Source organism: Mytilus edulis, chromosome 1 (assembly GCF_963676685.1).
Source record: "Mytilus edulis chromosome 1, xbMytEdul2.2, whole genome shotgun sequence".
NCBI classification, from domain to species: Eukaryota; Metazoa; Mollusca; class Bivalvia; order Mytilida; family Mytilidae; genus Mytilus; species Mytilus edulis.
Genome location: NC_092344.1, coordinates 80454092 through 80468328, shown reverse-complemented (window position 1 = coordinate 80468328; position 14237 = coordinate 80454092). Strand labels below are relative to the sequence as shown.

Genomic DNA, 14237 nt, shown 5'->3' with positions numbered 1-14237 from the left:
ATAATTTTGATGGATTCACAAAATCCATAAATTGGACATGACTTAATAATGTCAGACTACTATATAAATATGTTATATACACAGGCATGCTGTCTATTGTATAGTCCATAAAAATAAGAACAGTGTACTTTAATAGTAATGAACAAGGTATAAGTAAAGACAAAAATCCATCCCATTTATAACTACAAATAAGAGTTGTGTTAAGAATATCTTTTCAATAATTAAATCAGGTTTCAACCAGTGTTGTGATGTGTATATGTTAAGTATGCAATTGATATGGATCATCTTAGCAGTCTGTTAATTATGAATGTTTTTATTATTTCAGTCCAGAAGTACGCTCCTTCTTGTCACTAGATAATCCCCGAAATGCTTCGGAACCAGTAGATACAGACACCTTTGAGGACTCAGAAGCTATGGTAAACATAAATATAAGTTGTAATTTGTAAACCTATGCCTTAGACTTTTATTTATCATCAGTGGGGGACAAAGTGTTGTGGGAATGTTTAGAATTAAAACTTTCTATACTAGAAATCTTGAACATAATAGTTTTATCAAGTATTTTATTACCAGTGAATTAATCAGTAAAATGTGTCCTTTAAATTTAAATATGCAAATGTAAATAAAAAAAAATAATTTTCAAGTAAATGTCTGACTTGAAGATATGATATATGACTTAAAATGTTACCAATATTAAAATCAACTGTTATCTATCATGACTATGGGATAAACAAATAATACCATGAAAATACATGGATGGTACCAGTGAGATTGAAACCCTCAACCTTGGTCATCTTGGGATCTAAATACAGTGCTTTTACCTTCCTAACTTAACCAACTAGACTTCTCCTATTTATAGTTATACAACAATAAGAACATATTTAAAAAAAATCATTGTATATTGACAGTGAAATAAAAAATGTTTATTTCATGTATGTATTATTTACACTCACATGAAAAATATAAAATTGCAAACATTTTTTCTTCTAGAATGGCAAAGATAATAACCCAGTAAATCTTGGTCCAAGTGAAAAGACAAGGTAAGCCTTAGTTTATTGGTGGTACATAACACTACAGGGAGATAACTCTGTAAAAATCAGCTGAACGTTTTAATTAAGTTCTATTGTTTTAAGAAATGTTAAGCTTCTCAATGATCAAAATTGGTGTTAGTCACACTGCTATATGTCTAAAGAAAATTTTCCCAAAAAAGTGTGTGGTTTAACTTTTTTGAAATTTTTGTATTTATGACAAAGGGTCAAAGTAAATATTTTGTCAAAAATCTATGAAAATTAAATGAGCCAAGTTAATTTGAGTGAAGGTGTTTGGTACCACCTTAACTGGTTTCATTAGTGACAATTTTACTGTCATGTGTAGAATGTCATTCTGAAATTTATGTCACTTTAATTTAGAATAGCTAACAGTAAATTTTAATAATCTGTATGTTTAACATGTTACCTTACTTCACGAGGTCATTACTTAATAAATTATATATTTGAAATAATAAATATGGTAGAAATTAAAAAAATTATTACCAGTCTTGCAGACATTGATGTTAATAAATTCATATGGAATGAGTTATTTACTTATGGTAGAAGTTTTGAACAGTTTGTAAAAAAGAAAATATTTATTAATGTTCAATTAACTAATAAATTTTTCTTTGATTTATAACAATTTCATGCCAGCAAATAATCAAATCTTTTTTTTTTCTAAGTTTATTAATTGTGCTGTTTTTGATGTACTAAGATGCTAAAGTGCTTATTTTCTCCTACTTGAGTATGTAAATCATTTCCTTTATCACCAAAACAGTTTGACGCCACCCCCACCTTCTGTTTGCTTTGAACTGCATTGTTTTATGCATATGTACTTTTTATCTATGTTTTACTATTTACATCCTGTTTTGTTTCAGTGTTAAACCAAGTGACTTTGAATTTCTGAAGGTTATCGGCAAGGGCAGCTTTGGCAAGGTGAGTTAACTAGTACTGACTTAAGGCTTTCTTTTAACATGTAAAGAAGTTGACTCATAATTGCTTGATTTGAATCTATACACCCATGGGTGCTGGAATTACACTTTTTATGAAATTGTTAACTTTAAACATTTTACCTATGCATATCTATTTTTACATAATAGAAAGAGTATGATACATAGTTACCTATTTCAATTATGCAATCTTCAAGTTGAGAAGTCAAGCTATCAGTTATGTTTAACATGAATGAATCAGACAGCAGTACACATTTATTATGTAATTTCTACAGGGGTTTGGATGGGGACGAGAAGGGAAGGGGAAAGGGGAAACAATGTTAAAAAAATCAAATTCTCAAGAAATGCTTAACTGTCAAGATAGTTTTTGTGCACATTTAACAACAGTTAGTTTAATATGTCAACTGACTGTTCATAAATAATATAATTCAAACAGACAAGAAGCTAACATACAAATAATTTTAAAAAAAATCCGGAAAAGAAAACAAAATGCATAAATTATGTTATAACATTTTAATTGTTATAATTTATAGGTGCTTTTAGCCAGACATAAGAATGAGAGTAAAATGTTTGCTATTAAAGTCCTTCAGAAGCAGGCAATAATGAAGAGAAATGAAGTCAAACATATCATGTCTGAGAGAAATGTCTTGCTAAAAAACATCAAACATCCGTTTCTGGTTGGACTTCATTACTCCTTCCAGACACAAGATAAACTCTACTTTGTCTTAGATTATGTTAATGGTGGAGAGGTGAGCACTTAATTTATAGCTAATACATAAAAAAAACTCCTCAATGATTCTGGGCTTATGATTTTGTAAGGCAGACAACTGTTTCTTCTACAAAAGACTGATTATATATACTACACATAGTTACTTCCCCTGTAAATTACCAAATCAGCATAACTGTCTTTACCTGCTTTTTCCATTGATTATTTTGATCAGCAAAAGGAAAAGTGGTATTGTCATGCATTCCATACTTTGTTTTCTTTTACTGGTTATACTTGCCTAATGTTAGTAGAAAGGCAATTGCTCTTTTAATGTGGAAACAGATGTGAATGGGGTTCAAATGCAGGATATCTCTCAAAGATTTCACCATTCTGTATATTTATTTATACCTAAGAAATTTAGGACAGAACTGTACAATCCTTACAAGAGAATGTAGTATTTGGGAATGCCAAATAAGGCTTGTTATCTGACTACATGGTACTTGTTTCACAGCTGTTAATGGCAATGAATTCATTAAAGTTGATGCACAGTTATATGTACTAGAATAAGAAGACGTGTGTTTTTAGTCTCAGAACATTATTTATTTATGTAACAGAATAGATATCTTGTTGACTTGAACTTTGACCTTGGTTATTTTGGTATGAATGCTAGACATTTTTGGACAGATAACCTTGTCAAGCTATTTTTAGATTTAAACTTCATAAATTCACTACCTTTAAACATGATACACATTCCAAGAGAGAATTTGTTCTACCTGTTTTATAGACTGTTTCTGGTATTAAATGATTCTAAAAAATTTGTTGTCCTGTTGTGTAGACAGTTTCTGGTATTCAACGATACTGAAGAATTTGTAGTACCTATTGAAAGGGTTTGGATTATTTTTGAAATCACTCAAACAGACACCCTCTTATGGTAGTCACTGCCCCCTTTTTTATGAAAATATTTTGATCCCCCACTGCATAGAAGGTTTTTTATATATGTTCAGTTAATGCATACAGTCTATAACTTCAATGATGTTAACTTACGTATAGTAAGGTAAAAAAAAATGTCCAGAAATACAATTGGCTTTGTTAGAACTTCTCAAAGAAATCATTGTTCATAAATATAAGAGCATATTTTAACATATAATGTTTAGAGACATAATCTAGTAGTTAATAGTTTATCATGATTTATAACAAAACTTAACTATCATTGTTATGCTGACCAAATATATATATATATATTTTTTTGTTATTTCATGTTAAATGATGATGGAACGGTAATACTATTTCATAATACTATTTCATCATTGTTTTTGTTTTGACCATTACATCATCAATGAATGTGCAAAATACATGACAACTATTTGATAGAGATGTTATTTGTGGTTTGAATCAGTACATTATTAGGGTTCAATATCCAAATCGATACATCTAACCACAGACACAGTATTTTTGTTATGCATTTGAAAAAAATAATGTTGAACATGTTTTTATGAGATAAATATAGATTGATTTGTATTTTTAAAAACCAAAATAGCAACATATTACTAAAAGAATATATGAGTTATGTCTAATATGTAAATGTTGTTATGAAATTACTTTAGTTTAGAATATTTTAAGTCCGTCTAAGTTAATTAAACCCTACACTGGCAATGTTTTTTGTTGTAGTATGCATTCACAATGAGTATTCTTTATAAATATTTGTTAATAATTGCCACATATAATTTGACCTATCAAGCCACAAGTTTCATCAATTGATGTTCACCTTTTCGTAATGTCACCATATGTAGCAATTTAATGTTTGTGCATATATAAACTGTTGAAGATTTGTTTACTATAGTTTCAAACTTATTTGTCTTTTTTCCAGTTGTTTTTTCATTTACAAAGAGAAAGATATTTTCCAGAACAACGTGCCAAATTTTATGCTGCAGAAATGGCTAGTGCTATTGGTTACCTTCATTCATTAAATATCATATATAGGTAAATACTTTTGTTATAGTCATAGTAGTCTTTCTGTTCTCTTCACTTCATTATAAACAGAAATAAAAGTTTACTGTTCCATTTGAATATTTCACCAAGTTCATATATATGTTCTTAAAATGTTTAAGACTAAAACTGTGTCTGCACCAGCATTGCAAAGTGTTGTTTTGAAAGAAAACCATCAATACCAAAATAAAAATAAGATTGGAAATTCACAACATAGTTATTTAGTATGGCTTAGTTTCACATGGGAAACTTAAAATGTTTAAGACTAAAACTGTGTCTGCACCAGCATTGCAAAGTGTTGTTTTGAAAGAAAACCATCAATACCAAAATAAAAATAAGATTGGAAATTCACAACATGTATGGCTTAGTTTCACATGGGAAACCTGAGAAAAATACTGGAAATCTGTCCTAAATAGAGGATGCACATATTCATTAAGTATGAAATCACGGTTGAGGGATGTTGAATGCAAACTTAACAACCTTGGATCTGACACTGAAAATTTATAAATTTGACACTAAGGAAACCTAGGAAAATCATTTCTAATTAGCTCAAAGTAGGAGGTGCATGCATTTCATCAATCTGTGTGTAATTATTGTTCTAAGTAATAGCCTGATAGGAGTGGTAACTGCAGTTGCCTCTAGTAAAAATCCTGAAACTTTTGTGTAGGTTTATTTTGAAATACAAGAAGTAAATCTATAGAAGTAAACGTTAACATATTACAAAATTGTTAATTAAAACTGCAAGGTGTTGAAATGTTAACCCAAAAGATTTTATTAATCAAAATGATAATTTCTGTGAGATGACATGACAACGTGTTATAATGGTAGACCACTATTTGTATGATTGATGTACGTTTCCTTCTGTCAGAGTCATTAATGAATGACATACATGTATTTTGAACATTTTCACAGAACATAAATTTTCAGGGACTTTCCGAAACATCTGGTATTTATGTTAATTGCTTCTTCAAAAATGATTTATCTTTAAAAAAAGTTAAATGTTTATAATTTGAAAGCAGTAATTTTAATTTTTAAAACTTTTTTCAGAGATCTGAAGCCAGAAAATATTTTACTTGATTCAAAAGTGAGTATTTTGCTAAAAAAAAAAATCTTGTATTATATTGTAGATAAAAAATAATAGAAAAAAAAGAATATAATGCAACCCTGTCTGCAACTGATATAAATATAAAATTTAGGAGATGTGGTATGATTGCCAATGAGAACTATCAATCAAAATTCAAATGAAGTTCATGTAAGCAATTATAGGCAACTGTACAGCATTCAACAATGAAAATATAAGCCATGGGATAGAATGGAATATCTCCCTCTCATTAACCAATCAAAATCTAACAATTTAAAGCAACCTCAAGCATATCTTTTTAAACAAAAACAAAGGCTGAAAATTTCATTGTTGTTATATACTTATTATATAATAATATATTTTTAGGGTCATGTGACTTTGACAGACTTTGGTTTATGTAAAGAGGGAATAGAAGGCATGGGAACAACTAGCACATTCTGTGGAACACCTGAGGTAAATATACTTATGGATATATTAGTACTTATATTATAAAGGGTAGAAATTGCCTCTTCCCTCAAGTCTCAAATACCCACTTTTTACACTTCTGTTGCCATTGAATTTGCCCTAAAATCTAACTGTTATTTTTTCATATAGTATTGTTGAGCTACATTTAGCCTAAAACTGAAAAATTGTCAATCATTAAAAGTTATCTATACACAAATTTGACCATTGATTTCCAAGTCCCTTCAGTATCATGTGCAGACTTTGGTAAATAAACTAAGCAATAAGACATAGGTCCTGATAAAGATTAAGAAAGACCAGAAATTCCCAATAATACTTAAAACAAGAATTGCCAAAAAATACTAGGCAGTACAACAGACCACAATAAGCACCAACACATCAACAAACACGACATTGTCCCCATAGCCTAGTTACAGGCACAAAATGTGGTGGGATTAAACTAGTTTTCTTGGTGGAGATCTATTTATAGAAAAAAGAGAAGTTTTATAGATTGACTACAGTTACATTAAGCTTATAATACATTTAAAGATCATTTTTGTGATGTATATACATAAGTACCGGTACATGTATGGCAGTAAACTTTTATTTTTTATTAGTAGTAATAGAAAAATACTTATATTGTTGAATAAATATAAAATAAGGAGACATGGTATGATTGCTAATGAGACAACTATCCACCAGAGCCTAAAGGATGCAGATATTAAAACAGCTAAAGGGCTCTGTGTTGTACAGCCTTCAACATGAAAACTAACTTTCTATGTGTTACACGCCTCGAAAACTTTCAACACAAAATATTTGTTCAATAATTTGTAAAAGCTTCTCCGTAATAACTAACTCTTAACATGAACACAACTGTATATAAAAGTACATCAACACTAACTGTTACCCCTCCAGTAGATTGATATATTAATATTTTTAAACCACAGTCTGTCAATCATACTGACAATAAACGTCACCCTGTTATATTTGATTCAAACATAATTAGGATTTTTTTTATGAAAATTAAATTGCAAAGTTCAATGTTATGTATAGTACTGACTAATAGCTTATTTTTTTGTGGCATTTTAATTATAACATGAATTAAGTTTGTTCATAACATGTAGCAATGTTTATATGTAAATCAAAAGACCATGTTTGTATTTGCTTGAAATTTCAACCATTGATTTATTGATAATCAGGATTTTTAATTCCTTATGCTAAGAAAGAGGACTTAATTAAGTGAATAAATTTAAAATCTGAATAAAGCATTAAATTTCATGTAAACACTAGAAGTCCATATATTTTAGGTAAACATTATAATTTATGTTAGTTGTTTGGATCTTTACGTACATTGATAGTGATCTATTGTCACATCATGAACTACGTCATGGAAGAAATATGATAATGAATCACTTATACGTCTAAAAAGTAGAACAACAAACTTTTTATTTCATGTGCTTGGCCAGTGTAAAATTGAAATTAAATATGTTAACTTGCAACGCATAAAAAACAATGACACATATATTTATGATATTAGATGTTTATTTTTAGATACAAGATGTTACAGTCGATTCATTATTTGTATCATGTGATCTGTGATATAGGTCTAGATGTCTTTTATCACCTGTTACAATCTTAATTTAGACAAAAACTGCATTATAAGGTTTCAGATGATTTGTGATCATAAAGATATAACATTAATTTTTCAGTATCTTGCCCCAGAAGTGTTAAGAAAACAGCCTTATGACAAAACTGTAGATTGGTGGTGTTTAGGAGCTGTATTATATGAAATGATGTATGGGTTACCTCCCTTTTACAGTCGTGATACAGCTGAAATGTATGACAATATTCTATATAAACCTCTTCGTCTTAGAACTAATGTTTCATCAGCTGCTAGATCAATACTAGAGGGGGTAAGCATTTACAAAATTAGTATTCAGATATATGACTTTCCTTTTAATTTATTTTTAAAATGAATTCAGATAAAGTACAGTGTATTGTGAAATAATTTGTTATATATAATGTATATTTCATAAAGAAATTAGACTGCTCTTTCATTCTCCCTATTAAAATTTAAAATGCGAAAGAAAATTCTTATACTTTTAATTTAGTTTTTTATTTAATTGTTTGATTAATTATATTTTTGTTTTGTCTTCCAACAGCTGTTGCAAAAAGAAAAAGAACAGAGACTTGGTGCCAAGAAAGACTTCCATGAAATCAAAACTCATTCTTTTTTCTCTGACATAAATTGGGATGATCTTGATAAGAAAAAGATTCACCCACCATATAATCCAAATGTGGTGAGTTATTTTAAAGATCTTATAAGAAATAATAGTGTTACAACCAAAATTGTACAGCTGTGAACCATATTTTCCCAACAGTAATTTATGTTTTAATTTGGTAAAGAGTTGTTTTGAACTATATAAAATGAGTTATCTCCCCTCAAGTTTCTTTATTTCTCAAACACCATAAAGTTACAATGGTACAAACAAGTTCATCAAAAGTTATATAACATAACACAAACACACATGACAAGATGAGAATAAACAGTAAAGTAGCTGATATAACCATGATAACAAAGACACAGAATTTTAAATCAATGAAAACATTTAAAGATGTAAACATTCTTAGGAGAAAATAATTAAATGTTATTCAGTTAAATTAAAAGTCGCCAATAAATGCAATTTCTGCATCAAATTTGCTATAGTCGTATAGATTTGCTTTATTTTGCACTGAACAATTATGTACTACATATAATAACATTAAACAATGTTAAAAAGTCACATCATATTTCAATCTGCTCTTTCAATTTCATATATTAGGATTTTAACAATTGCCATTTGTAGTTTTAATAATATTGACATTGGTAAACAGTGAAAAAAGTTAAACGTCTGTGCATTTTATTCATCTGACATATAAAATTAAATCTTTATTCATATGACATATAAAATTAAATCTTTATTCATCTGACATATAAAATTAAATCATTCTATTTCAACATTTCCAAAGTAATACATATGTATTCATTATTTTCAGAGTGGACAGTTGGATTTGAAGCATTTTGATCCTGAATTTGTCAGAGAACCTGTGCCTGGTAGGTTATACACTAGAAACAATTTATGTTAAATATTCCATGAAAGTTGTGATTTATATCCTATTTATATCCTGAGTTTGGACACCTCTAAGTTGTAACTTGTTTGCATCTATAATACTAAAATTACGAGGTCCAATTTGTCAGCCGTCATCACGTAAAAACGACAAATCAAAGAATTCAACTTTATATACAACTAATACAGTACAAAGGTGTAGATTAAAAATTACACCACTCCAGGCCCTTTTGTTTTCCACGTAATTAATATTGCCAATAATTAGGAAGTTCCGGGTCGAGTCCGATACCGATAACAATAGTATAATCACCTGTTACCTATTACCTTATTTGTACGTTCCGCATTTGACAGGCGCACCACCAAACGGTGTATTCAGGATTAATATGCTATATACACGGGTCATAATCACAGGGTTGATATTAACTGTCAAATTGAATTACCTATTGTAGTATTTTAATCCGTAAGACTTTCTAAGATAACAATAAGAATACTAAAAATCTGGACTAAAAAATAAGTTTCAATTTGTTAGCGGGCATGAAGTAAAACAGCGAATCAAAGAATTCAACTTTATTTATAACTAATATAGGACAATGCTGTTGATTAAAAAATACTCCATTCCAGGACCTTTTGTTTTCCAAATAATTAATATTATCAATAATTGATAAGTTCCAGTTCGACGGGTTCAAACAGAACGATTTGAAAGCAGAGAAAATTGTGTATCTTATAATCGGTATGACTTTATCAGATGACAGTACTAATACTAAAAAAGGCTTGCGCATAGTTATATACTTTAATACAGTCACTCACGGACCCGCGATATCACGGGTGTGTTCTAGTCTAATGAAAATTCGTTGCTTCAAGCTGTTTCATTATGATTATTTATTTCAATACCTGGAATGTTAATAAATACTTGATAAAAGTAAATTGAACTGACCAGTAAACTGTCCAAGCACTAGGAAATTGGTTAATATGAATAAGAAGATGTGGTATGAGTGCCAATGAGACAACCCTCCATCCAAGGATTGAAAAGTTTCTGCTGTAGAATAATATTGTAAATTCAATGAAGAGTATAAAAGTTTGGATGAATTATGTGTTTTCAATACAGCTTCTAAGAATATTTGTTTTTCTTTGTTACTCATAATTTAATGTAAAAAAAAGTTTATAAGCAATCAAGTTGATTGAAATATCAATATATTTGATTATCTCCCCTTATTTCACTGAATTCAAGTTAAATATTACTTTTGATAACCAAAACTTTAAAGGTTGCATTAGAGTTTATCTAAATTTTACAAAATCCCAAATACTAAAAGTGATAATAATCTTACATAAAAAGAATGCCTAGAAACTATACATGTCGTGCATGAAATTCAAGTTTTTGTATTTGTGCTGAATTTGGATTTTTTGTTTATGCATAGATAAAGCTGTCATATAGATTTATTATTATACTTTATGAAACATTTAAAATGCCTTATTATTTTTTCAGCTTCTGTTGGTAAATCCGCAGGGGGAGGTAAAATGGTTAGTGCTAGTGTGATGGAAGCAGACAATATGTTTCAAGGATTTTCTTATGTACCTCCAGCAGAAGATGCATTTAGCTAGTATTTACCAACCTAACTTTCTTTATAAGCATGGTTGTGATATTAATAAAAATCCTGTCCAACAATTTTCCAATTGTGAATTTTAAGTTGTTAAATATTTATTATTTGTACATTATATTGTTTTTTTGTTGTTATATTGTTAATTGATACAAAAATAGACATTTATTGAGGAACCAGTGAATTTTATGATATTCCTCTCTTACAAATTTTGAGGAGACTGTGAAATGGAATGTGTTCATTGATTTATTCTTCAAATAGACTATAGACATAAATATACAGTGCAACGATGGCTCAATATTTCCACCCGTGTAAAGAATGGAACAATACAGGTTTAGAAATAAGAAATGAACAGTGCCCACCAAATGACCATGCATGGACTTTTGTTATAACTTTTGAATAAGGTGCTATATGTTTTTATTGTATATTTTATTGTTAAGACTTATACACCTTAAATATTTTGTGATTTTTTTTAAAACTCACTAGTTTACATCATAGACTGTCATTATATACTCAGTGCATTTTATCATTTTGTGTTTTATACCTGAACGATTTTAACATTAATAATTGATAAGTATCAATGTTATGATTGTGGGTCGTTAATACTTTTTAATATTGTATTTAGATATGAGTTTTAGTTGTCATTCAAGTCATAAGTAAGCTGTTGAGAAATTGTCTCTTTAATTTTGTTTGAACAGTATTTCTACAGTTAAAAATATACTGTATTTCTACAGTTAAAGATATACTGTATTTTTACATTTTAAAAATATATTGTATTTCTACAGTTGAAAATGTGCTGCAATTCCAAATCTAATGTTTACAAACTTCTTGAACCTGTTGAATTTAACAATATATTCATCAAAATTTTATCATATCCTTTATATGTCTTGTTAATGATAAAAAGTTCTGAGTATATGATAGTATATCTTGAATAAGATAGATGTATATGTTGGACCAATAGTGTGAATAATAGTCAGATTTTACCTCAAACTAGACAATTCTCTTAAAAGGGATGATACTTTATCCCCATTACATTCCATAGGGCATATTGTTTTAATGTCAAGATATATATATTATAATATTAAAGTTTGTTATAAAATTATTTTTATATATGATTATAAACTTTTAAATAATAATACCATAAATTCTTCTTGACTTTGTTTCTTCAAATAATCATGAAAAGCACTTTTTCCTAAGTTTTTGAAAGAAATGACCAAACAATATATAGACAGTATAAGTATATCAAATTTAAATTTTAAAAATTTCCATGTTTTTGTTTTGTTTACAAAAAGGTAATGCCAATTATTGTCAAACCAATTCATAACTGAATAATTAAAATTTTGTCTAAAGATTTTGTAGACTTATAATATACCAGTATTGTTATAAATACTGAGTGAAATAGTTATTTAACTTGGTACTGGTAAAAGACAATCAAAATACTTTGATCAAAGGACTTTTTGTGCAATTATACATGTTAAGCAGACTTTATTTTAATACAACGAATAAAATGCCAAAAAAGAAAATTGACTAGTCAGAATTATGCCTTGTATGAGGTGCCTTTTATGTCATAAGCCTTTTTGAAAAATAAATGCCATTGCCACAATTGTTTAAATTAGTCAAACTAATTTGTTGAGAGTAGCATTTACTTCAAACTTTGTTAAAATAATGGTAGTTATTTTAATAAGAGGTTTAAAATGACAAACAAATGTTTTCTTCCTCTGGTATTACCATAGTATGAAAACCGATTTGAGAAAGAAAACATTTCTGTTTAAAGGACTTTCATGTTGTTATGTACAGTTAATATATTCATATGTTTTGGTTACTAAATATGTTATTTTTGTAATGATTAAAGGTTTTGGTCAGTATTTTTCAGCTAAGATATGACAAAAACTTTCATTGAACTTTCATTATACTGAGAATGAATTTCAATTAGAATGAAAAACACAGTTCGAAAACACATTTTGTTCCTTTTTTTTTTGGTATTATTTTTCAAAACATGTAACTACTGTATTTTATATCAAATGCTTCAGTAAATTTTAAAACCCCACAAATCATTGTGGGGGTTACCATAATTCTTTTTTTAACATAAAATATTTAATAACCAAAACATTTCTGATGGTGTCTTCACTGAAAGTTTTAGTCATTGTAATTTTGTTGTTGAAAAAGTATCTTTACTTTCAAGAGTTAACTCATTTTGAGCATTATTAATAAAAGTAAACGAGATCCATCCTTCCTTTTTATTGTCAACCTTACAACATTTTTGTCAGCAATGTTGTCATCCGTTGCATCAACATTTAGGTTCATCCTGTGGTTTTTAACATCAATATTTTTAGCAAATTTCTTTTTATGTAATTTGGAAAAAAGCATTTTTTCATAATGAATAATATTGACAACAGTATAGATGTAACAAACTGTTATCAAGGAAAGATTAGGTTTTTTAGACACAGACGATAAACATATTTGTATATTCATGATTGCTTTGTAAAGTATTTGGAGAAAAAAAAAACATAAACTTCATTTTGTACAAGTATTCAACCTCATTTTCAGTCATATATGTAGCATTTTTAGAACACAAATTTTGTTTGTACTTAACATTGTTTAGTCATATGCTCAATGTTAAAACCTTTTTTTTTTTAAGTCAAAATGACTTTAAATATGTTGATATCTATGCAACTGGTTGCATACAATGATAAAATAAAATTACAAAACCAAGTCTTTATATGTTTTATTTATTTCAAAACCTCTTTTTTCCATCAATTTTTTTTTGTGTGGCAAGTTTGGTAAATGGAAAAATACTTTCCTATAGTATAAACCAAAGTGGCAAGAAAAGTTAATTGTTAGCTTAGGGCAACTGATACAAAAGAAGTCCCTCATTGCTTTTTATGCCCCACCTACGATAGTAGAGGGGCATAATGTATTCTGGTCTGTGGCTCCGTTCGTCTGTCCGTCCGTCTGTGGTTCCGTTCGTCCGTCCAGGTTAAAGTTTTTGGTCAAGGTAGTTTTTTATGAAGCTGAAGTCCAATCAACTTGAAACTTAGTACACTTGTTGCTTATGAGATGATCTTTCTAATTTTTAAGCCAAATTAGACTTTTGACCCCAATTTCACGGTCCACTGAACATAGAAAATGAAAGTGGGAGTTTCATATTAAAGTTTTTGGTCAAGGTAGTTTTTGATAAAGCTGAGTCCAATCAACTTGAAACTTAGTACACTTGTTGCTTATGATATGATCTTTCCAATTTTAATGCCAAATTAGATAATTAACCAATTTCACGGTCCATGGAACATGGAAAAGGATAGTGCGAGTGGGGCATCTGTGTACTTTGGACACATTCTTGTTCCTTAAA

At 28.8% G+C, this 14237-nt stretch overlaps 1 protein-coding gene across 7 annotated transcripts in view; it reads left to right on the top strand.

The window, feature by feature from the left end:
• LOC139491316 (serine/threonine-protein kinase Sgk1-like) overlaps positions 1 to 13603 on the top strand; it is a 57679-nt gene extending 44076 nt beyond the window's left edge. For all 7 annotated transcript variants that reach the window (XM_071278946.1, XM_071278971.1, XM_071278963.1 and 4 more), the window contains 11 exons: positions 326 to 416; positions 988 to 1037; positions 1904 to 1961; positions 2509 to 2724; positions 4549 to 4661; positions 5715 to 5751; positions 6115 to 6201; positions 7899 to 8102; positions 8352 to 8489; positions 9226 to 9283; positions 10780 to 13603. In XM_071278946.1, the coding sequence (XP_071135047.1) occupies positions 326 to 416; positions 988 to 1037; positions 1904 to 1961; positions 2509 to 2724; positions 4549 to 4661; positions 5715 to 5751; positions 6115 to 6201; positions 7899 to 8102; positions 8352 to 8489; positions 9226 to 9283; positions 10780 to 10895 (1168 nt within the window). In that variant the 3' untranslated portion in view covers positions 10896 to 13603. The remainder of the gene's footprint in view (positions 1 to 325; positions 417 to 987; positions 1038 to 1903; positions 1962 to 2508; positions 2725 to 4548; positions 4662 to 5714; positions 5752 to 6114; positions 6202 to 7898; positions 8103 to 8351; positions 8490 to 9225; positions 9284 to 10779) is intronic.
• The last annotated feature ends 634 nt before the right edge of the window (positions 13604 to 14237 follow it).